At 41.9% G+C, this 26,210-nt stretch overlaps 1 protein-coding gene across 1 annotated transcript in view; it reads left to right on the forward strand.

The window, feature by feature from the left end:
* The first annotated feature begins 994 nt into the window (after positions 1-994).
* Positions 995-26,210, forward strand: part of FAM135B (family with sequence similarity 135 member B) — a 242,186-nt gene continuing 216,970 nt past the window's right edge. Inside the window, exon 1 of the mRNA XM_065398959.1 lies at positions 995-1,071. Within this exon, the coding sequence (XP_065255031.1) occupies positions 995-1,071 (77 nt within the window). The remainder of the gene's footprint in view (positions 1,072-26,210) is intronic.

Genomic DNA, 26,210 nt, shown 5'->3' on the forward strand with positions numbered 1-26,210 from the left:
TAACTGTTTATCTTTACCAGTGAGTTTGCCTGAAGTGTTTGGTGATCTGGTCAGGTTTGCAAAGGCTGGTGTAGGCCCACTTTCCATTGATGAAGTGGTGAGCCAATTAATGAATCTGCACTGCTCGTCTTGAGCAGTGCCAGACAGTATATTCCTGAGGTACAGTGCTGGAAGCTGGGGGGATTTGGTTCTGGTGCCTTTCTCTGGGTGATTCATGAGTGACTCTGGGAGCATTCATGCAATCTAGCTGGGTGTGGGGCTCCACATGCTGTTGTGTTGAGTGATCACAGCACCTGGAGGGGTTTGCTGCTGGTCACTAGCAAGGCATAACTCACTGGAGAGAGTTAAGGGGGCACAATCCCAGGCTGCACCCTGGGGGTCCTGTCACAATCTTGTCCGTGACATCTGTGATACAGACTAATTTTCCTGCCCCAAAGAGCTTACGTGGCAATCCCTGCCATTCATTATTTCTGGAGTTAGTTCTGTTCCGTGTGAAATCTCCCTTCCTTGTCTTTGATAAGTGCCTTGGCGGGAGAGGGCACAGGGGATGGGAGCAAGAGAACTCTGTACTGCTGCGGTGTTTGGCTGGAGACTGAATTTTCCATTCTCTAAAATGGGTATAACAACATCTCTCTTTCCCCCCAGGAACATTGAGAGAGCTTGGAAAGCACTCGGAGGTTCTAGGCTGAAGGACACTATGTACATTTCAATGATTATGATATAGCCTAATGTAGCATTATTGCTGCATCCTCAGGTTGTCTTTGTCTTTTATGACTCACAATCATGACTTGGATAGGGCTGTTATCAATAAAAAGCCTGAACAGAGTCCATTGATTTCAGTATAAAGACTCCCATTGAGTTCACTGAGTCATGGATGAAGCCCAAAGTGCTGAAGCAAGATGTAGGAACTTAAGTGAATTTGTTATTAAGCAAACTGTTCAGCATGTTTAAAATACCTGTTTGTGTGTCATTTAGGTGATGACCTGAAAAGATCATGTCTGAGGTACAGGGAACGGTCGAGTTTTCTGTGGAACTACACAAATTCCACAATGTGGATCTCTTCCAGAGAGGGTGAGTTTGGAGCTTCCATTAGTTTTTAGCTGCTTGTATAATGCCCATTTAAGGAAAGGACCTAGACTCTGAAATAAGTTGCTTCCTGCTAATGCAGTTATACTTCATGTAATCTGGTGGTGGGGGGTATCATTAGTCTTTCCTCGCAGTCAAGGAAGCTGGAAGCATGTTATTTCCTCTTATCTGTAAAGTCTGACTGCCTGAATTATTAAAACAATGTGTTTATAAAACTAGATCAAATGGATTTAACCAGCTGCTTAAGCGTAGGCACAGTGACCGCTTTAACTCTCCTGGGTTAGCTCTGATCTTCCAACATGAATGACAGTTGTGCTCCGTGTCTTTTCCTTCCTGCTTCATGTTAAATAATGCTCACTTTGGGGTCATAAATGTAATTGCTCTATTTTCCTATAATGGAGTTTAATGGAACTCTACTAATTCACTTTTAGAATTGGAACACTGAGTATTTGTTACATCCTGTATCTAATATTTAGAAGCTTTGGTTCTATTAACCTCCATGTATTATAAGCACACTGTGGTTTTAAAATCAATGCTTCAGAAGAAGGGGCAACTTCCAGTAAACTTAGTTAACTTTTCCCCTGGACCTTGCCTGGTGGTAGAGGCATGGCAAATATGTGGCTACTAAATGGTGGTAGCCTCTTCTAAAGATTGCATGGTGACTGGGCTTCTAGTGGCTATTATTAGATCACAGGTGTATTCTGTGATTTCTTTCATCAGGGCCAGGGACCTATATTGAAGGTCTGCTCAAGGTTACCAGTGGAACTGGATAGGTTCAGACAGCCCTGAGGGTGTGGACTTTGTTGCTAATTGACTATTCTATTGCGGGTCTGCTGGGATATTTATTTTTTGTCAGTGAGTTTTCATATACTGACTCAGAAATGCCCCCTACCTAGCTGCAACTCCCCTCCCCCCCCCCCATGTCAGTGGATGGCAGATGACTTGGATATGCAGGTAACTGATAGTGTTACCTGAACTGTGAAACTGCTCCAGGTGTAGGATAGTTTAGCTAATCAGAGCTGCCTCCACCGGAAAATGGAATATAATTTTTCTTACTATGATGAAATGTTCAGTGAACCCATGAAAAATTGTTCCCATGAAGCCCCTGAAATGGTTAAGGTAGCATGAAGGCCATATGATCTATAGCAGTAGGTGCTGATTAAAACTAAAACACAAATCACTTTTGGATAGATACCTATTTTAGATTGGAACCAAGAATACACTTTTTTTTTTCTGCCAAGTTATGCACTCTTGAGAAATGAGGACCAGATAGCACCAGTTGAGTATCAGCATAGCTCCGCTGAACTTAAAGCAGCTGCATCTCTTCATCCTATTCATGGCCCAGAGAACAATGTTTAGAGCCCTTATAGTCAAGGCTGTTTTTGAGAATACCAAATCTAACTATTAGGAAGAGAGCACACATACCTTTTAATCAAGGGACTTGATTCAACTTAATCACAAAATGGTTTAATCTGCAAGGAGTTTACTGTGTTCTGTACATTTTAGCTCTCTCTGCAATCTAAATACTAAGATAGGTGAGCTTGAATGCCTGGTATTTTATGATGATGATGATATAATAGGCATCACAGAAACCTGGTGGAATGATGATAATCAATAGGACACGGTAATTCTGGGGTACAAAATATATAGGAATGACAGAGTAGGTCGTGCTAGTGGGGGAGTAGCACTGTATGGGAAAGAAAGTATACAGTCAAATATAGGAAAAATCTTAAATAAATCAAACTGTACCATAGAACCTCTATGAATAGAAATTCCATGCTTGAATACTAAGAATAGAACAGTAGGAATATCGCCTGCCCAGTATGATGACAGTGATTGTAAAATGCTCGAAGTTTAGAGAGGCTACAAAGACAGAAAACCCAAGAATGAGGGATTTCAACTATCCCTCTGTTGGCTCGGTACATATCCCCTCAGGATATGTTGCAGAGATAAAATTTCTAGACACCATTAATGACTGCTTCGTAGAGCAGCTAGTCCTGGAACTCCCAAGGGGAGAGGTAATTCTTTATTTAGTCCTAAGTGGAGCACAAGATCTGGTCCAGAGGTGAATAGAGCTGAACGACCAGGTAATAGAGACCAAATGTAATTAAATTTAACATAGTTGTAATGGGGAAAACACTAAAGAAACCCACCACAGTAGCATTTATCTTCAAAAAGGGGAAACCACACAAAATGAAGAAGCTAGTTAAATGAAAATTTAAAAAGAATAGGCACAAGAGAGAAATGCATGCAAGCTACATGGAAACTATTTAAAAACACCATAATAGAGGCTCAGACTAAATTTATACCCTGAAGGAAAAAAACAGAGGACCAAAAAAATAAAATAAAAATGCCACCATAGCTAAACCACCGAGTAAAAGAGGCCGTTAGAAGCAAAAATACATCATTTGAAAACTGGAACTCAAATCTTAGTGAGGAAAATCGAAAGGAGCATAAACTCTGGCAAGTCAAGTATAAAAGTATAATTAGGCAACCCAAAAAAGAACTTCAAGAACAACTATCAGAAGCCAGAAAAGCTAGCAAAAAAATTAAGTACATTAGTAGCAAGAAGCCAGCCAAACAATCCAGGGGGCCACTGGACAATCGAGGTGCTAAAGGGTTACTCAAGGAACACAGAGCTCCTGCAGAGAAGCTAAATGAATTCTTTGCATCAGTCTTCACTGCAGAAGACGTGAGGGAGATTCCCACAGCCATTCTTTTTAGGTGAAGTATCTGAGGTGCTGTCCCAGATGTCAGTAAAGGTGGTCTGGGAACAACTTCATAAATTAAAAAGTAATAAGTCACCAGGACCAAATGGGATTCATCCAAGAGTTCTGAAGGAACTCAAATATGAAATTGCAGAACTACTAACTGTGGTATGTAACCTATCACTTAAATCAGCCTCTCTACCAGATGATTCGAGGATATATAATGTTATGCCTATTTGTTTTTTAAAAAGGATCAAGAGGCAATCCTGGCAATTACAGGCCAGTAACCCTAACTTCAATACCAGGTAAATTGGTTGACACTATAGCAAAGAACAGAATTATCAGATACACCATATATTATTGAAAAGTCAACACGACTTTCGCCTCACCAATCTATTAAAATTATTTGAGTGGGTCCACAAACGTGGACAAGGGCAATCCCAGTGGATACAGTGTGTGTGACTTTCAGAAAGCCTTTGACAAAGTCCCACACCAAAGGCTCTTAAGCAAAATAAGCAGTCATGGGGTAAGAGGAAGGTTCTCTCATGGATCAGTAACTGGTTAAAAGATAGGAAACAAAGAATAAGAATAAATGGTCAGTTTTCACAATGGAGAGCGGTAAATAGCAGGGTCCCCCATGGATCTGTACTGGGACCAGTTCCATTCAACATATAGTAGAACCTCAGAGTTACGAACACCAGAGTTACAAACTGTCCAGTCAACCACATACCTCATTTAGAACCGGAATACGCAATGAGGCAGCTGCAGAGACCCCTCCCTTCTTCCCCCCCCCCCCCCCAAAGGCAAATATAGTACAAGACTGTGTTAAACTTAAACTACTAAAAAAATAAAGGGGAAGTTTAAAAAAAAGATTTGACAAGGTAAGGAAACAGTTTCTGTGATTGTTTCATTTAAATTAAGATGGTTAAAAGCAGCATTTTTCTTCTCCATAGTAAAATTTCAAAGCTGTGTTAAGTCAATGTTCAGTTGTAAACTTTTGAAAGAACAACCATAATGTTTTGTGCACAGTTCCGAACATTTCAGAGTTATGAACAACCTCCATTCCTGAGGCATTCATAACTCTGAGGTTCTGCTGTATTCATAAATAATCTGGACAAGAGGGTGAAGAGGGAGATGGCAAAGTTTGCAGCCAAAACAAAATTGCTCAAGCTAGTTATGTCCAAAGCTTTTTAGTATTTTTCACTAACCAATCGGTACCAAATGACCAGGAGAGAATCTGAAAGGCTTTCGTAGGAAGATTACATAAGAACGGCCGTACTGGGTCAGACCAAAGGTCCATCTAGCCCAGTATCCTGTCTACCGACAGTGGCCAATGCCAGGTGCCCCAGAGGGAGTGAACCTAACAGGTAATGATCAAGTGATCTCTCTCCTGCCATCCATCTCCACCCTCTGACAAACAGAGTCTAGGGACACCATTCCTTATCCATTGTGGCTAATAGCCATTAATGGACTTAACCTCCATGAATTTATCCAGTTCTCCTTTAAACGCTGTTATAGTCCTAGCCTTCACAACCTCCTCAGGTAAGGAGTTCCACAAGTTGACTGTGCGCTATGTGAAGAAGAACTTCCTTTTATTTGTTTTAAACCTGCTGCCTATTAATTTCATTTGGTGACCCCTAGTTCTTGTATTATGGGAATAAGTAAATAACTTTTCCTTATCTACTTTCTCCACATCACCCATAATTTTATATACCTCTATCATATCCCCCCTTAGTCTCCTCTTTTCCAAGCTGAAAAGTCCTAGCCTCTTTAATCTCTCCTCATATGGGACCCTTTCCAACCCCCTAATCATTTTAGCTGCACTTCTCTGAACCTTTTCTAGTGCCAGTATATCTTTTTTGAGATGAGGAGACCACATCTGTATGCAGTATTCAAGATGCGGGTGTACCATCAATTTATATAAGGGCAATAATATATTCTCCGTCTTATTCTCTATCCCCTTTTTAATTATTCCTAACATCCTGTTTGCTTTTTTGACCGCCTCTGCACACTGCGTGGACATTTTCAGAGAACTATCCACTATGACTCCAAGATCTTTTTCCTGATTTGTTGTAGCTAAATTAGCCCCCATCATATTGTATGTATAGTTGGGGTTATTTTTTCCAGTGTGCATTACTTTACATTTATCCACATTAAATTTCACTTGCCATTTTGTTGCCCAATCACTTAGTTTTGTGAGATCTTTTTGAAGTTCTTTACAGTCCTCTTTGGCCTTAACTATCTTGAGCAGTTTAGTATCATCTACAAACTTTGCCACCTCACTTTTTACCCCTTTCTCCAGATCATTTATGAATAAGTTGAATAGGATTGGTCCTAGGACTGACCCTTGGGGAACACCACTAGTTACCCCTCTCCATTCTGAGAATTTACCATTTATTCCTACCCTTTGTTCCCTGTCTTTTAACCAGTTCTCAATCCATGAAAGGACCTTCCCTTTTATCCCATGACAACTTAATTTATGTAAGAGCCTTTGGTGAGGGACCTCATCAAAGGCTTTCTGGAAATCTAAGTACACTATGTCCACTGGATCCCCCTTGTCCACATGTTTGTTGACCCCTTCAAAGAACTCTAATAGATTAGTAAGACACGATTTCCCTTTACAGAAACCATGTTGACTTTTGCCCAACAATTTTTGTTGTTCTATGTGTCTGACAATTTTATTCTTTACTATTGTTTCGGCTAATTTGCCCGGTACTGATGTTAGACTTACCGGTCTGTAATTGCTGGGATCACCTCTAGAGCCCTTTTTAAATATTGCCGTTACATTAGCTATCTTCCAGTCGTTGGGTACAGAAGCCGATTTAAAGGACAGGTTACAAACCCTAGTTAATAGTTCCGTAATTTCACATTTGAGTTCTTTCAGAACTCTTGGGTGAATGCCATCTGGTCCCGGTGACTTGTTAATGTTAAGTTTATCTATTAATTCCAAAACCTCCTCCAGTGACACTTCAGTCTGTGACAGTTCCTCAAATTGTCACCTACAAAAGCCGGCTCAGGTTTGGGAATCTCCCTAACATCCTCAGCCATGAAGACTGAAGCAAAGAATTTGTTTAGTTTCTCCACAATGACTTTATCATCTTTAAGCGCTCCTTTTCTATCTCGATCATCGAGGGGCCCCACTGATTGTTTAGCAGGCTTCCTGCTTCTGATGTACTTAAAAAAACATTTTATTACCTTTTGAGTTTTTGGCTAGCCGTTCTTCAAACTCCTCTTTGGCTTTTCTTATTACATTTTTACACTTAATTTGGCAGTGTTTATGCTCCTTTCTATTTACGTCGCTAGGATTTGACTTCCACTTTTTAAAGATAGTCTTTTTATCTCTCACTGCTTCTTTTACATAGTTGTTAAGCCATGGTGGCTCTTTTTTAGTTCTTTTACTGTGTTTCTTAATTTGTGGTATACATTTAAGTTTGGCCTCTATTATGGTGTCTTTAAAAAGTGCCCATGCAGCTTGCAGGGATTTCACTTTAGTCACTGTACCTTTTAATTTCTGTTTAACTAACCCCCTCATTTTTGCATAGTTCCCCTTTTTGAAATTAAATGCCACAGTGTTGGGCTGTTGAGATGTTCTTCCCACCACAGGGATGTTAAATGTTGTTATATTATGGTCACTAATATTCCAAGCGGTCCTGTTATAGTTACCTCTTGGACCAGCTCTGCGCTCCACTCAGGACGAAATGTAGAGTTGCCTCTCCCCTTGTGGGTTCCCGTACCAGCTGCTCCAAGAAGCAGTCATTTAAAGTATCGAGAAATTTTGTCTCTGCATTTCGTCCTGAGGTGACATGTTCTACAAGGGGATCTCACTAAACTGGACAACTGGGCAACAAAATGGCAGATGAAAGTCAATGTTGATAAGTGCAAACTAATGCACACTGGAAAACAGAATTCCAACTATGAATACAAAATAATGGAGTCTAAATTAGCTGTTACCATTCAGGAAAGAGATCTTGGAGTCATTGTGGATAGTTTTCTGAAAACATCTGCACAATATGCAGTGGCAGTGAAAAAAGCTAACAATGTTAGGAACAATCAGGCAAGGGATAGGGAATAAGAGAGAAAATATAATGTCACTAAATAAATCCATGGTACGCCCACACTTTTAATACTGAGTGCCGTTGTGGTCACCACATCTCAAAAAAGATATATTTTAATTGGAAACATTACAGAGAAGGACAAGAAAAATGATTAGGGGTATGGAACAACTTCCATGTGAGGAGAGATTAAAAAGACTGGGACTTTTCATCTTAGAAAAGAGATGACTATGGGGGATATGATAGAGGTCTATTACACCATGGGTGGTGTGGAGAAAGTGAATAAGGAAGTATTGTTTACTCCTTCACATAATGCAAGAACTGGTGGTCACCCAATGATATTAATAGGCAGCAGGTTTAAAACAAACATAAAGAAGTACTTCTTCACACAAGACATAATCAACCTCTGGAACTTGTTACCAAGGTATCCTGTGAAGGCCAAAAATATGAGCGGGATCAGAAAAGAATCAGATAAATTAATGGAGGGTTAGGTCCATCAATGGGTATTAGCCAAGATGTTCAGGATACAACCCCATGCTCTGGGCGTCCCTAAGCTATCGATGTCCAGAAGCTCAGACTGGCCAACAGGAGATGGATCACTCCATAATTGCCATGTTCTGTTCGTTCCTGCTGAAGCATCTGGTACTGGTCACTGTTAGAAGACAGGATACTGGGCTAGACAAACCATTTGTCTGACCCAGTATGGCCGTTCTTTTGTTCTTATGATTTTCTAAAGGGCTGAGTGTTGGCCCAACTCTCCTCTGAAAGTCATTGACTTCAATGTAAGCAGAGTTAGGCCAACAGTGAGTGCTTTAGAAACAACAGTTTAAATAAATACAAATAATTTCCAAAGGACAAACCAAGAGGGTTCTGGTAGGCCCTTCCCCACAAAAGCCCAAAGGCATCTGTTGTTAATCAAATTCCATTAAGTAGTCAAAATTGTCGGTTCCCTAAATAAATGGTTAACATTCAAAACTACAGTAAGTGGCCTGGATGATCAAGAATGTCTAAATAGAAAATAATCAGGATTCTTTGTGTTCCTGGCTTGTGTACTGGGGACCAGTCATCAATAGGTTACATGCTTCAAGTTGTTTTTTCTTGGTGGGATATTTGCAATTAATACTAATGTTCTCTTACTCAAAAGCAGAAACATAAGTGTCAGTATTTATAGACATGAATGGTCAATTGTTGATTTGTAGAAAATACTATTGTGGAGAGAAAAACACTTTTTGTTGAAACAAAAGACTCGTGCTGATGTTTGAACCTAAAGTTCTAAAGGCTGAGTAATAAGTAATGCAATTTCTAGACGGAAAAGCAGTTTTTAGTTTCTCCATCCGAGTTCTCTCCATCATCTGCTGCTTAATGACTGGTGGCAGATATTTCTCTAGTAAAATTAGCTAGCCAATTCTGATCTTCTTTAATAGACTAGGAAATAAAATTATCCCTGTCTGCTAGAGATCAATTAATTGATTTGTCTGGTTCTGTCAGAAGCAATCCTTCTGCACCTTTATTCTTGAACTGTTTTAAGACCTATTTGATGGATTTCCATACTTAACCCCCCCCCCCCCCCGATACTGGCATATCCACAGTATAAATAACTTTCTGAGTGACTGAGGGGGAAGCAAAGGTCACAGGAAAGGTGAGCAGGTGCCTTGATAATACTGGAATTCTGACACTGATGTATTTTTAAAACACAGTGAACATGAAAGGAATAGTCAGGGCAAATGATTGAATTACTTCACAATTAGTCCCTTGACTTCTAGAATTGAAGGCCAACGTTTGAGAAACAAAGAGAAGCGTTATGATGAAGCATTCTTTTTTTTTGGCGGGCGGGGGAGGGGGGTGTTATCAGGACCCAATGCAAAGCTGTAGTCTGGCTCCTTACATAATTAATATGACGACTGCCATGCCGGGTCTGACCAGTGGGCCATACTGTTCAGCACGCTATCTGTGACAGTGGCAAGTATCAGCCACAGGCAACACATTCATCTGTGACTCGCTAGGAGACTGTATCCCATCTTGGCAGATGATTTAGCCTGAAGAATGCATGTGTGTTACCTGCAGTGGTGTGATCTACTTGGCCATTGAAGCCATCAGCTCTTAGGACAGAATCCAGCAGCACATCTTCTTAACAACATAGACCACCTTGAGCACGTTGGACCCAGCCTCTGCTTGTCACACTAGCTCCCTACAAGTTCAAGGTCTCAAATGTTATTTTCAGAGGTCTCAATGGTATGAGGCCAGAATATGGAAAAGATTGCCCTTAGAGGTCCAGGGCAAGGACACACCATGCCACTTTGTGTTCTTAGTCCAAGGTGCATTTCTTCACCACCGCCGTCACTAATAAAAACACACAGCACAGAACACAAACATCCCATCCCTTCCTGGCAAATGATGACCTGGCCTCAGTTATTCATTCCTTTGCCATCTCTTGGCCGGACTACAGCAATGTAACCTTCTTGGGCAGAAAGCTTTCAGCACTTAAAAAACTTCAGCTGGTACAGAACACCGCGGCACATCTTCTGAGCCACATCAGACCCATTTTCCGTTCCATACGCTGGCTGCCCCTAGAATATTGAATCAGGTTCAAAGTCTTGGTCCTTATTTCAAAAGTGCTCCAATGGCTTGGACCCAGGTTATCTTTAAAAAAAAAAAAATCAATGAAAGCTCTGGAATTAAGACCACGGTTGACAACGTCAACTTTCTACCATAAGAGTAAATCTTGTTTTGTGCAGGAGACAGAACCTTGTCAGGTACTGGTTCAAGACTGTGGAATGAACTTCCTCACCACTACATCACAAACCTCACCACCTTTTCCACTCCAAGTGCCAGGCCTTCTTGACCTTCCTTCTCTAATCTAAAGACATTGGTGTGTGTGTGTGTGTGTGTGTGTGTGTGTGTGTGTGTGTGTGTGTGTGTGTGTGTGTGTGTGTGTGTGTGTGTGTAAAACGAACCATGCTTTTCCCCCTGTGGAGAAGATGACACAACAAACATGGGACCGATGTTAGTTACGTTGCTTAATGCACTACTGGAAGGCGCTCAGATGCTACGGTGAGGAACATGGTATAAGAACTCACACAGAATAGAATAAGAAAGCAGCGGTTAACAATTCTGTGTATCTTTAATAAAAAGTTAGCCACTAGAGTGCCTTATAAAATTCATGGTATTTTAAAACCCAAAAGTAAAGGGAGTTGGATGCATTAGTGAGCTCATCAAACTTACCTGTGGGTGACGATGCTAGTTGAATAAACTAATATTGGAGAGAGTACTAGTAGCTTTCCAGTGCTCCTGTAGCCTGATTTTTCAAAGCTGCCGAGCACTCACTAGGCCAATGGAAACTACATGTGCTTAGCTCCTTTTGGCAATCCGACCACTAGGACCTTATTCAAAACCCATTGACTTCAGTGGACTTTGGATCAGGCCCTTTGTGATTTGGGTATGTGCGTTCAGCATCTCAAAAGCTCAGGCAGGCCCCTAAACAAATGTTTTCAAATTTGGGTACCTAAGTTAAAGAGTGAGGCATCTCTACTGAAGCTCAACATAAGCTAACTCTTGTGATTTTAATGCAGGTTTTGCATGGTACTTTTCTTAAAGCCCCAGCCCCTGGCATCAGATGATTATGTGTAAATCTCAGCTTTCATTTTTTTTAAAGTAAGTTTTTTAGCATTCATGGTTGAAAGAGAACCTTGCAACTGTGAGCCAAGAAGGCAGGGGAAAAAAAGGACCCCAGATTTATTACTTTTTAAAATCACATTTTTAAGCCAATCTTGTGATTTTTGGAGGGGCTGACTTGTGATTTTGAAAGCTTGAGATTAGCAGTACTGCTGGCTATTGAGGTCTCATTGATTGTCGGTTAAGTGGTTTGAGATCCGTACATTTAAGTTGCAAAGTATAATGGGTTTTTGCTCTTTTATTAAACAAACTCTCTCTCATTGGTAAACCATGCTGGAAAAGCTGAAAGTAGCCACCCTTTCTGAAAGCTTTTGTTGATGTGCACACGCTCTCCTAAGAAAGCCAGCTTGACATTGTAATTGGCTTACCAAAGACCAAACTCTGCTCCCTGAGCAACAAGATGGTTCCTCCTGTAAGGGAAAAAAAAAGACCACCACAATCCAAGTGACATTTACGCTGCTGCTTTAATGGCATCCTGAGTGAATTGAGTCTGAAAGAAGCTTCAGGCTCACCTAATATGATTTACATTTTTACAGAGTTACACTTTGAACATTAGCTCTAGCTCTTACTTTGTAGAATTACAAGAATGTATGTGTGTCCCCATTTGGGGATCACGGTGTGCGTGGGGGACGGGAGGTGATGCCAAGCCAGCAGGCTCATAAAATGATCCCTGTTTATGTGCTGCAACATATTGTTTCTTAAAGTGAAGTGAAACATTTTTAAACATTAAGCTTAACTGGAACAAGCTGGAAACACAACACCAACACAAGCAGTCAGTGCAGTTATTCTTAACGGGAAGAGAAATGGCGCTGACGATTGTAACTAAATGAGCAGTACTGGTAATGAAATAATTCTGAAGTGCTTCAGAGAGAACCTGTGCTCCGCGCAAGCAATTGCGGTGGAATTTGAGGCTATTCCTGGAGTTGGTATGTGAGGATAATACTGCTGCTTAGCAGTTACTTGGCACTTTTCCTTTCCGAAGCACTTCACAACTGCTAACTAATTGAAGCATGTGAAGTTATCTGTGTTCAGACTGTGTTGTTACGTTGTTACATGCTGTACATATCTCAGGGGAGAGAGCTGCACAATCACCAGCAACAAATAGAGCATTTAAATATAGGCTGAGCTGTTAGGAAAAACAGCCGGCCAGATCCTGGGCCTGGGCCCCTTTGCACCGTTCGGAGGGCACAAATAGAGAAGAGAGCTTTCCTTCCATGGTAGCTCTGATGGGGGGGGGGGGGACCTCTGGGGGTGGCGTAAAGCTGTACAGCCTCCTCTGCCCCACTCACTCAACCCCCTGGCACATTGGTCTTTCCTGGATGGAGGGAATGGAGTCATTATATATACACTGTTTCCTGGCAATCCACAGCTAATGCAATGGTCCTTAGGTAACTGCTCCAGCTAGCATCGCTTAGAGCAGACTGTAGGGTGGTTTGGGGCTTAGCACCTCCTTTTCCTTCACCACCCTGGTTCCTGCACCAAGTGCAGCTTTGACCTTGCTCAGGATAGTTACTGTGCATCTTCTTACACACATCCTGAAAATAAAATATTTATGTAATGGTGTGTTAAAATATTTCTAGTTTTAAGAAAAAGCGTCTCACACTTTTAATGATTTTTATAACTCTCAATAGTATTCCTAAAACACAAATAATTGTGGGCCAATTTTTCAGACTTGGGTCTCCAAAGATAGGAACCTATGAGCGAGCATATGTTGGCTCCTAAATAAGGACACCGATATTCTGGTAATCTAGAAGCACCTATTTATTGTATAGATTCTCTCTATTCATTTCAACTGAAATTCTCCCCAAAGGTGCAGATCCTCGGTAGATCAGTTATGCTTTGTTGAACTGAAAATTTTATCAGCTTTCTTGACAGTGATCAAAGCCTTTCTCATGTTCCTGAGTATAATAAATTTAACTTGAGACCCTCTTCCTGCGATATTATTTAGCAAGCTTTTATTTTATATATTGTATTAATAAAAAACAGGTAAAACTCCTTCCAGTTAAATGTCAAGTGCTTTGAAAAACATCTTGTAATGATGAATTGCTAGTGTTATGGGCTGGGACAGTGAGCTGGCTTTTGAATTCATGCCTGGTAAACACTGAAAGTTTGGCTAAACCCCAAAGATATCAGGGTTTTCTTTTTTCAGAATATGTCCAACCATTTTCATCTGACAGTTCTTAACTTTCATTCAGTAAGAATAGTATATACTTGTTCTGAGGTCCAGAAGGAGGTGAGAGGCAGAACAGTTGAAAGTCCCTGGGTAAAGATAAAAGGGGTAAAAAATAGGGGCGACATCACGGTAGTGGTCTACTATGTACCACCAAATCAGGTAGAGGTGGTGGAGGAGGCATTTGTAGAACAAAAAAACAGAAATATGAAAACTACAAGACATGGTAGAAATGGGGGGGGGCTTTAAGTACCCACACATCTGTTGGAAAAGTAACAGCAAAACTCAAACTTTCCAGTAAGTTCTTGGAATGTATTGTTGACAACATTTTGTTTCAGAAAGTGGAGGAAGTAAGTAGGTGGAAAGACGTTTTTCGATTTGATTCTGATCAACAGGTAAGAACATGTGATATGCTCATGTGACCCTTGACTCCATCTTGGGCCAGTAACTTTCCACAAACTGGGGCTGTGGTCTTTGTTTGGGACAGTGAAATTCCATGCACATGGCAGAGGATATAAAAGACCCCTGAAACATCTCCATTTTGTCTTCATTCCCCTGGACTGAATTACTAACAAGGGCGCTCTACACAAGGAGTTCTGATGATTCCCAATCTGTTTGGGTGATTCTAGAGAGACCTTTGCAAGCTAGTAGTTTATTCTTTTATTCTATCTTTGCTACAAACCTGATACAAGGGCTTTGCAATCACTTGTATGTATACGATTCCTTAACCATTTATAACTCTCTTTTTTAAAACATATTATTAAACCTTTAGTTTTAGTTACTGAAGGATTTGCATCAGCGTGATTATTGGGTAAAATCTGAGTTATGTATTGACCTGGCTAAGTGGCTGATCTGTTGGGATTAGAAAGACTCTATATCTGATTAAATTGGTTTTCAGTAACCACTCATCATGAAGTCTAGTGTCTGGGTGATGAGCCAAGGGCTGGAATGCCTAAAGAGACTGCATTTTGACTTCTTGTTAACTATTGTGGAGATAGAGAAGTTCACTTTTGTTACTGGCTTGGTATAATCTAATAGAATAACCACCAGTTTGAGGTGAGTCTACCCTGTTTCTCAGTAATCTGTCCTGAATTTGGCATTCTCAGCTGGGACCCACTGAGGCACAGTGGTATGGTATCCAACTTGAGACACTGTTAAATGAGCCTGATTTTCATAGGGTGGATACTCAGCACTTTCTGAAAATCAGGTCCCTTTAAGGGGTCCCAAGTTGGACAGCCAAAAGCATGACTCCCTGTTGAAAATGTAGGCCTTTACGTTTATTCGAGGCTAATACTTGTACTCTTGTGTAACAATAAAGTCCACTTTGAGAAGGATACAATGGTGTTAAAATTATTTGGTACATGCATTGCAGACAGTCACGGGGCACAAGTGAAAAAATTGGCCTTTATCCTTGTATTGTGGAGCTTGAACGTACAGTATGTCTAGATCAGAGACTTTTTTTAGCACTTTAATTACTTAGAGTGCTTGCTGCTTTGGCAGTAGATTAACAAATGCAGATCAATTCTTCCATCAATCCATGTCCATTTTGTTATTTGAGAACATCCATTCATCTGGAGGGATAACATCTGCCAAGAAAAGGTATTACAAACAAAAAGCAGGGTAAAAAATGAACTGTTCTTGATAATCTTCTGCACTCATTTGGCTATGCATGATAACTCTTTATGGAGATGTCCTGTAACAAATGAGAAGTTAGTTTATAATGGAACAGAAAATATAACTGCTCAGGGTGATGTTTTCAGCTAGTCAATAACAAATTCTGAGGATGTCAGGAATTTTATTTTTAAGAACATAAGAACATAAGAAAGGCCGTACTGGGTCAGACCAAAGGTCCATCTAGCCCAGTATCTGTCTACCGACAGTGGCCAATGCCAGGTGCCCCAGAGGGAGTGAACCTAACAGGCAATGATCAAGTGATCTCTCTCCTGCCATCCATCTCCATCCTCTGACGAACAGAGGCTAGGGACACCATTCTTACCCATCCTGGCTAATAGCCATTTATGGACTTAGCCACCATGAATTTATCCAGTCCCCTTTTAAACATTGTTATAGTCCTAGCCTTCACAACCTCCTCAGGTAAGGAGTTCCACAAGTTGACTGTGCGCTGCGTGAAGAAGAACTTCCTTGTATTTGTTTTAAACCTGCTGCCTATTAATTTCATTTGGTGACCCCTAGTTCTTGTATTATGGGAATAAGTAAATAACTTTGCCTTATCCACTTTCTCAACATCACTCATGATTTTATATACCTCTATCATGTCCCCCCTTAGTCTTCTCTTTTCCAAACTGAAGAGTCCTAGCCTCTTTAATCTTTCCTCATATGGGACCCTCTCTAAACCCTTAATCATTTTAGTTGCTCTTTTCTGAACCTTTTCTAGTGCTAGAATATCTTTTTTGAGGTGAGGAGACCACATCTGTACACAGTATTCGAGATGTGGGCGAACCATGGATTTATATAAGGGCAATAATATATTCTCAGTCTTATTCTCTATCCCCTTTTTAATGATTCCTAACATCCTGTTTGCTTTTTTGACCGCCTCTGCACACTGCGTGGACATCTTTAGAGAACTATCCACGATGACGCCAAGATCTTTTTCCTGACTCGTTGTAGCTAAATTAGCCCCCATCATGTTGTATGTATAGTTGGGGTTATTTTTTCCAATGTGCATTACTTTACATTTATCCACATTAAATTTCATTTGCCATTTTGTTGCCCAATCACTTAGTTTTGTGAGATCTTTTTGAAGTTCTTCACAATCTGCTTTGGTCTTAACTATCTTGAGTAGTTTAGTATCATCTGCAAACTTTGCCACCTCACTGTTTACCCCTTTCTCCAGATCATTTATGAATAAATTGAATAGGATAGGTCCTAGGACTGACCCTTGGGGAACACCACTAGTTACCCCTCTCCATTCTGAGAATTTACCATTAATTCCTACCCTTTGTTCCCTGTCCTTTAACCAGTTCTCAATCCATGACAGGACCTTCCCTTTTATCCCATGACAGCTTAATTTACGTAAGAGCCTTTGGTGAGGGACCTTGTCAAAGGCTTTCTGGAAATCTAAGTACACTATGTCCACTGGATCCCCCTTGTCCACATGTTTGTTGACCCCTTCAAAGAACTCTAATAGATTAGTAAGACACGATTTCCCTTTACAGAAACCATGTTGACTATTGCTCAAGAGTTTATGTTTTTCTATGTGTCTGACAATTTTGTTCTTTTCTATTGTTTCAACTAATTTGCCCGGTACCGACGTTAGACTTACCGGTCTGTAATTGCCGGGATCACCCCTAGAGCCCTTTTTAAATATTGGCGTTACATTAGCTAACTTCCAGTCATTGGGTACCGAAGCCGATTTAAAGGACAGGTTACAAACCTTAGTTAATAGTTCCGCAACTTCACATTTGAGTTCTTTCAGAACTCTTGGGTGAATGCCATCTGGTCCCGGTGACTTGTTAATGTTGAGTTTATCAATTAATTCCAAAACCTCCTCTAGTGATACTTCAATCTGTGACAGTTCCTCAGATTTGTCACCTACAAAAGCCAGCTCAGGTTTGGGAATCTCCCTAACATCCTCAGCCGTGAAGACTGAAGCAAAGAATCCATTTAGTTTCTCCGCAATGACTTTATCATCTTTAAGCGCTCCTTTTGTATTTTCATCGTCAAGGGGCCCCACTGGTTGTTTAGCAGGCTTCCTGCTTCTGATGTACTTAAAAAACATTTTGTTATTACCTTTGGAGTTTTTGGCTAGCCGTTCTTCAAACTCCTCTTTGGCTTTTCTTATTACACTCTTGCACTTAAGTTGGCAGTGTTTGTGCTCCTTTCTATTTGCCTCACTAGGATTTGACTTCTCCTTTTTAAAGGAAGTCTTTTTATCTCTCACTGCTTCTTTTACATGGTTGTTAAGCCACGGTGGCTCTTTTTTAGTTCTTTTACTGTTTTTCTTAATTTGGGGTATACATTGAAGTTGAGCCTCTATTATGGTGTCTTTAAAAAGGGCCCACGCAACTTGCAGGGATTTCACTTTAGTCACTGAACCTTTTAACTTTTGTCTAACTAACCCCCTCATTTTTGTATAGTTCCCCCTTTTGAAATTAAAGGCCACAGTGTTGGGCAGTTGAGGTGTTCTTCCCACCACAGGGATGTTGAATGCTATTGTATTATGGTCACTATTTCCAAGCGGTCCCGCTATAGTTACCTCTTGGACCTGCTCCTGCGTTCCACTCAGGATTAAATCTAGAGTCGCCTCTCCCCTTGTGGGTTCCCGTTTTTGTTGTTGACTAGTTTCAACACTGATTCTGGTGATGAGATATTCTCGGGGCATATGTTTCCTGTTGGTAAAATAAACAACATAAAGCAGTGGAGGGAAATATTTTGATAGAAAACACTTAACAGCTGGGCAGGTGTACGGAGGCCTGCCACTCACTGTTCAGCAGTGCCTCCTTGTGGCTCATCTAGGGAATTAGCTCCCCACCGTCAGCACCCCATCGGGTGGTCACTCACTCTGTGGCCCCTCTCTGGACTGGTTGGGAGCTGCAGTGCCTCTCCTTCGTGGCTTAGTCCTCCGGCCAAGTCACAGTTGTCCTCCCTTTCTAGGGGTCTCACCAGAGTCTGTCTCCACACAGTTTCGGGCAGTCTCTATATCCACTGTGCTGACTGCACCATTCCCACACTGGCTTGAAGGGGAACCTAGGCCCATACCTTACACCGGGTTCCAATTCAGGGCCGCTTGAACCAGCATTCAGGTCTATTCTCTCAGCCCTTACTGCTCCTTGCCTGGACTGCTTTCTATATTCCTATTACAGGCTCTTACTCTCCCCCCTCGTATCAGGGGGTGTGACTGTAAGCTTCCTCACTGCACTCCTCTTCTCTCCTCAACTCCTGGGCTTTATAGGGAATGTCTGTACAGCAAAGAAAAACCCGCAGCTGGCCATCCAGCTGAGTCAGGTTCGTGGGACTTGGGCTGCGGGGCTGTTTCATTGCTGTGTAGACGGCTGGACCCTGAGCCCCGCTACCCTCCCACCCTGCAGGGTCTGAGAGTCCAGGCTCCCGCCCAGGCCCAGACATCTACACAGCAATGAAACAGCCTCACAACCCAGGCCCCATGAGCCCGAGTCAGCTGGCATGGGGAAGGCCTGGGTTTTTCTTTGCTGTGTAGATATACTGATAGAAGCCTTACCTGTTCCTCCCCAGGTGAGCTCCATTTTCAATTGGTATCATTGCCTCTTAGCTTCCCATCTGGTGCAGCCTATGGCTAATTGGCCTCTCCTGCCACCTTAACCCCTTCAGTGCTGGTGTGGGAGGAGCACCCCATCACAGGAGGAAAGTGTGTGTGTGTGTGTGTGTGTGTGTGTGTGTGTGTGTGTGTGTGTGACAGAGAGAGAGAAAATTATGGGAGGAAGGGTAGTCAGTGGGTGGATAAGGAAGCATGGGTAAACGATTTAAGAAATGTCAAGGATAAATCAGACTCTCAATAATGGATACAATAATGAAGCATTTAACATTTGGAACATAATTAGGAATTAATTCAAGTGGAGAATGGTTTTTAAAATACTGTGGCTAACCTCACATAATTAAAAATTAACTTAGTTCTGCTTGAGATTGGACTCCACATCTATACACATTTAACACTTGACAATATGTTTGAGGTAAGTAACATTGGGATAATACTTCCCTATCTCATAGGGTTGTTGCAAGAATAAATACATGAAAAGACCAAGGCATTCAAATACTATGGTAACGGGGGCCATATAGGTACCTATCATCTATAGTAATTTCCCTCAGATAATTTACTTGATTGATTCGGCTTAATTTTCCCTCATGGAATGTCCATTATCGGATTGAGTTTCCTCAGATTTCGTCATTGTTTTAATCTTTTAACAATTTTTATTTTACTTTCTGAATTGAACACAAACAGTTGACGGTCAGCATTTGATGCTACGTGTTTGAAATTTGGGCCTTGATGTGTAGTTGTGATTGGTCACAAGGTATCGTTTCTGTTCCCTGATTGGATGAGTGTAAATTACAAGTAGGAAGAGAGCTGGAGGAAGCTGCTAAGGCTATGACTCTCTCTCAGGAATGGGGACGAATTTAGGGACAGGTAGCAGATAAACAGGGGAAAGCAATTTGTTTTCTTTAAAACAATTATTAGTCTCTTCCCCTCTAGGAAAGACAGGTCTTAGGGCACCAGTCTTAAAAAAAAAAAAAAAAATCAGGCTATTGTCAGATTCATTTGGCAGGTGAGGAGTTACATTGAATTCATCTGTCATTACATTGGCACACACAATTTGCAAGTGCATGCCCAGTCCTGAGAGAGGCCAGATGTGGGCCAAACGGATTTGGTCCAAGATACTCATCAGACTTGTATATTTGCCTCTGGGCAAGGGTTTTGGGAGTCTGGATCCCCATTGGGTGTCCCATCCCAAATAAAATATATCATGTGTATGCTGTTTACTACACTGTCATCAACACCATAGATGTGGATACAGAGTAATTAGGCATGCATGGTCCTAATTGTGAATGGTGAGGTCATATCTATCTTAGGTACTTATATGACCCTGGTTATTGGGCTATCTGATTGCCTCATAACCTAATGGATTAAATGTAGTTATCCTCACAAGGCCCCTGGGGGTGGGCTGTGTTATTACCCCCATTTTACAGAAAGGAAACTGAGGCACAGAGTAGCTGAGTGACTTGCTCAAGGTCACATGGGACGTCTATGGTAGAGCAGGAAATTGAACCTGGGTCTCCCGTGTCCCAGGCCAGGGTGCTAACCATCCTTCCTCTCTGTCCCTCTCTTGCTCATTTACCAGCCTCTTTAAATTTCGCTGTATGTGAATAGTTGCTTTTGTGAGTCTGAAATGTAGCTTTTCATCAACATTTGTGTGTCTGAAACTCAGTAGTGCAGATACTTACTGCAAGTGAAACAAAATGGGAGGGGAGGAGAGCACCGCTGAAGAAGATTAATTTTAAATTGGAGTGAATACCTTTGGGATGTGGATGTGGGATTTGCCCGGTTCTGCTTTACAATAACACTGTTATATTTAACTCTGGGTGTCCTGTTCATAAAGAGCTATTTTCTACCACCTTTCTCCAGACTGAGCAGTATCATAGAATCATAGAATATCAGGGTTGGAAGAGACCTCAGGAGGTCATCTAGTCCAACCCCCTGCTCAAAGCAGGACCAATCCCCAACTAAATAATCCCAGTCAGGGCTTTGTCAAGCCTGACCTTAAAAACCTCTAAGGAAGGAGATTCCACCATCTCCCTAGGTAACCCATTCCAGTGCTTCACCACCCTCCGAGTGAAAAAGTTTTTCCTAATATCCAACCTAAACCTCCCCCCACTGCAACTTGAGACCATTACTCCTTGTTCTGTCATCTGGCACCACTGAGAACAGTCTAGATCCATCTTCTTTGGAACCCCCTTTCAGGTAGTTGAAAGCAGCTATCAAATCCCCCCTCATTCTTCTCTTCTGCAGACTAAACAATCCCAGTTCCCTCAGCCTCTCCTCATAAGTCATATGCTCCAGCCCCCTAATCAATTTGTTGCCCTCCACTGGACTCTTTCCAATTTTTCCACATCCTTCTTGTAGTGTGGGGCCCAAAACTGGACACAGTACTCCAGATGAGGCCTCACCAATGTCGAATAGAGGGGAACGATAACGTCCCTCGATCTGCTGGCAATGCTCCTACTTATACAGCCCAAAATGCTGTTAGCCTTCTTGGCAACAAGGGCACACTGTTGACTCATATCCAGCTTCTCGTCCACTGTAACCCCTAGGTCCTTTTCTGCAGAACTCCTTCCTAGCCATTTGGTCCCTAGTCTGTAGCAGTGCATGGGATTCTTCTGTCCTAAGTGCAGGACTCTGCACTTGTTCTTGTTGAACCTCATCAGATTTCTTTTGGCCCAGTCCTCTAATTTGTCTAGTACCTTGCTCTGTGAGCAATCCCATTGAAGATAGTGGTGCTAGCTACAGAGTAAAATACTAAATGCATGTAATGGTGGTAGAACCTGTCCCTTAGGACGTTCAGTAATTCCGCAGCATTCCTTAGTGATGGGCTAGTTCCACCATAGGATGCTTTTTCATCGAGAGAGGGATTCTGGTCACTGTGAGATATAGTTGGATCAGGACTCTTTCCAGTGGTGAGCCCCAGCTGCTAAGACATCCCTGCCCACACCTGTCTGCCTTGTGCACTTAAAATCTCCCTCTGCTTGTGGTTCCCACCCTCGCTTCAGGCCAGAATATAGCACGGGGAAGGTTGTGGCATGGAACCGTGCTTCATGCTGGTTATTTAGACTGTAAGCTCTCGAGGGAAGGGACTGTGTTCTACTCTGTGTGTACAGCAACTAGCACAATTGGGGCCCCATTTGCAGTTGATCCCTAGACGTGTCTGTAAATCAACACCATTAATAATAACGGTATGAAGTTTGGTGGCTGAGCAAAGGGAAGCTCCGGGCCACTGCAAAGGGGGTAGGTGCACACTGCAGTGCTCAGTGTGAAGGGGGCATGGCTAAGCAGTCTGGGTAGAGGGGTCTCCTATGTTGTGAGAGGAAGGGAGCAGTAGAGAGGCAGGGTTCCTGCTGGAAGGGGAGGGAGAAGAATGGAGAGGATGAGATCTGAGCCATGTGAATTAGCACGATAAAGGTTTGGTGGGTTAAAATCCAGGTGGCTTGTGATTCTGCAAAATGTGAGCGGGCTCTTTGACTTTTTCATTATACCCTATCTCCCCGTTTATTAGCAGGGGTGGTGCAAAGCTTTACCTCTCAGGGAGCCACAGTTATATGACTCTCCAAGAGCACTCCGTGGGGAATCCTGGGGTTTTATTATCTATTTATTTCGAGGAGGTAGGTACAGCAGGGGAAAGAGGGCAAGAGATGCTGAGGGGTTAAATGTAGCTGGCTGCTTCCCATTGCCTAACCTCTGAGTGAGGATTTCACTGGGACTTTCGGGAGCGGCGTTACAGTGGGATTTGTTGCAGTCAGCTCAGTGACTATTAATGCTTACTCAATTAGTTGCCATGATGGAGGAAATACAGACAGAGGGGCACTCACTGCTCCTCTTGAGTCAATCATTGGGAGTCGCTCCTACTGGCTGCCAGGGGCCTTTCGCAGAAGCTCACTAGTGATTTAAAATATCTGCCTTGGTTGGAGGGGGGGACTGGATGATTAAGGGGATGGTTTAATGGGATATGGAGTCTTGTTAGTTCTCGGTCAGTAGTTTTGAATCAGTTCCATGTTAGCAAGGCTAAATGCTCATCATCTGGCATATGTCTAGGATATGTGAAATAACGTGGCTATCTCCGCCTTGTTGCTAGCAGGCAGTCACCCATATAACAGAAATGACAGGCGCTTATCTTGGCCGACATATGGGGGATGAAGGAGGGACCTTGAAAGTGATACACACAAACCTCTATAGGTTGAGCGAATGAGACCAGCCCTGTAGCCGGGCTGTAACAGAACCATATTCTCCATGGATAGGGCACGGATGGGGGGACATGTTACACACACTAACCAATGAGTTACACAGACATTACAACTGGCTGTGTTGTTAACTGTCTTCACAGAGAGGCCAAGGGAATGGGCAGGGGAGATTGAACTCACCTAGAAAGGGGTTCCTGTAAATCCGGATTTATTTATATTGGTGAAGGCAGGGTCAGGGGAACTTGCAATGCAGCTCCTGTTGCTGCATCCATTCTGTGGTAAACCGAGGACTTCAATCTCCAGGACCGAATGTACTTTTAGAACAGAGTGTTTCTAGCCTGCTCGCTGGGGATAAAAACCCTCCAGAGCTGCCAACAATCCAATGAGAAAAATAGGTGCAGTTGGATGAGACGCGGCAGTTTCCAACTCAATTTATGTGTGCGTCGAGGGGTGGGGATGCAAGTGGAGATGTTCCTGCGATTTCTAGAAGGAAAGAGGACGAGAGAGAGAAAATGAGAATGAACATTGGAAGAGCCCAGAAGAAAGGCAGGCGGATCTCCTGAGGGCACTGATTTTTCATACATGGTTCAGGTAGGGGAGAGGGGCGGTATGCAGAGATAAATGAAATGGCTTTGTACATTTATAGGGACAACAGAGTTTATTTTTGCCCAAGATCTTGAGAGAGAACAGTGTTGGCCTTAGTAACAACTACAGCTGCTCGGGAACTTTGCATCACAATGATTTTTTGGATGTAAAATGCAGCTTTCACAAAATAAAAATGGTCTAAATCTTACGATTTTTTTTCCCATTGGGAGAACTGAAATGAAAGATTTTCCTTCAGGCCATTTTGATCCAAATAAAAATATTTTGGTTTATTAAACTGACACACAACTTTTTATTTCAAATCAATTCAACATTAAAGTTTCCGTATGGCAATGCATTGCCTCCTGGGAGTTCTAGTTTTGGGAATGTCATCCACCCATTCTCCCAAATCGGCCAGGCTCCCTGGCTGGATTACCTCTCCCATGATGCAACACAGTCTTCACTCTGACTGAGCTATGTGGTGCATCATGGGATTCATATGATTGTGGGTGCATCGTGGGACATGTGGACAGGCCCAAAGGGGTTATCTGCTGCCCAACCTATAGCTGTCATGAGGAAATGTGGCACCATAGGAAGTTGCTGTTTGATGTTGAACTGACTCAAAACAAAATAGTTTGTGTCAGTTTGTGACACACTTCAAACTCAGATTCTGCCCTTTGAAGGCACATAATTCTTTATAAGATACTACAAACACCTGAAATAGAGAGCAGAGGGAGACTTAGGGATCTGTATGAAATAGAGCTCAAACGCAAATGCCCCAAACATAGTTTAACATGGCTGAGCAACAGGATTCAATAGCCTAATAACAGTGAGCCACGTGGTTTAAGCTTTTCTGCTCCTTTACAGTACACAGTGTCCAAGGATTCAGAGTAGCAGCCGTGTTAGTCTGTATCCACAAAAAGAACAGGAGTACTTGTGGCACCTTAGAGACTAACAAATTTATTAGAGCATAAGCTTTCGTGGGCTACAACCCACTTCTTCAAGGACTGGCCTGACACAGAGTAAAACAACAAGCTGCAACTGATTTTCTGTAGCCACATATTCCTAGTACTTTGAATAATTTTCTATTTAGGCAATAAATGTTTTAGAACTCGTTAAAGTATAAACGTATAGCACATGCCTGTAATGCAGAGTAGAGACTGACTCAGGGGTCAGTAAGGAAAAGGGCTCAACCTAACAAGTTTACCTCTATATCTGAGCCAGCCAAGGTAGGGAGTGTGTAGAAATTACTCCCTCTGGGGAACAGAGTGGTAGTGTGTCCAAAAAGTTCAACCACTATGAAAATGTAAGTTAACAATGTAAGATCAACGCATTCCCTTTTATGTCTCTTTGTGAAGGTCAACAAACTGAAATGAAATATTTTTATTTGGGAATAATGAAACATTTCATTTTGACTGAAAATTCTGAAACAAAACATTTTACCACTTCAGAACTGAAAATATTTTTTGGAACTTTTTGTTCTGCAAAAAAATTCAATATTTCACCTTTTTGTCCTTATTTGGAGCAAAGAATGTTGAAATATCGGAATTTCTTGCAAGATGGAAATTCCAGTTTTCACATAGACAACATTGTTGTGACTAGATCTGAGACTTTCTGAACGGAGGGAGGTGTTATAAGTTGTTTACAAGCTGAACCAAGCTCATGTACCTATCTAAATAGCTTCTTTTTCCTTATACTCAGTTAGGGCCCGATCCTGCAATCAGATCCAGGAATGGGAGAGCCAGCACTATTTAACATTTTAAAATATCACAAACAACATTATAGAAACACTGTGGAAATCTAATGAGCCACTATATTCGTTCTCTCTTTAGCTAGATCTATACATCTTTTGAAGGGAGCAAAGTGTTATACAAGCAAAGTGCAGTACAAAAATTTGAATACAGAAAGAATGATTACCTCCAGCCATCTCTCGATTCCTTACACATAAATTAACGGGTGCTTTGCTTTTATGCTAGTTTGTGCCCAGAACAATGAGGCAGTTAAGGGTTACTAAGGTTGTTTTGATCTGTGTTTTTGCAGGAGAACTGACTAACTGATCACAATGGTCCCTTCTGGTCTTAAAATTTATGACTGTACTGGTGTCCATATAATGTAAGACTAGATCTTATACCTTACTGCTTGACTGTGACACAAAATTAGCCCATATTGGCAAGATTCTCATTTCTCCTGAGTCTTAAGTATCTGTGCCCAGTTCTTAGTGGGTTCCTAAATGCTTCTGCCCTTTCCTTTCCTTGTCCACTGCCTCTTTGCCTAGAGTAGAATATCTTTTCCCAGCTTTACTCTGCTGTTCAGCCTCCCCCCCCAGCCTTTTTCACATCCCGCTGTGCTAAGTAGCATGAATGGGAAGAAAAGGTCAAATTGCTTTAAAAGTAGTCATACAGACATTGCTATGTTGGTGGGCAGAAAAAGGGTAAAGGCTCCTGAGGTGAGCATAAAAGGAGATGTAAAGAGAACCTGTTGGCGTAATTGTCAGAGAGC

The sequence above is a fragment of the Emys orbicularis genome, chromosome 2 (genome assembly GCF_028017835.1).
Source record: "Emys orbicularis isolate rEmyOrb1 chromosome 2, rEmyOrb1.hap1, whole genome shotgun sequence".
Taxonomy (NCBI): Eukaryota; Metazoa; Chordata; order Testudines; family Emydidae; genus Emys; species Emys orbicularis.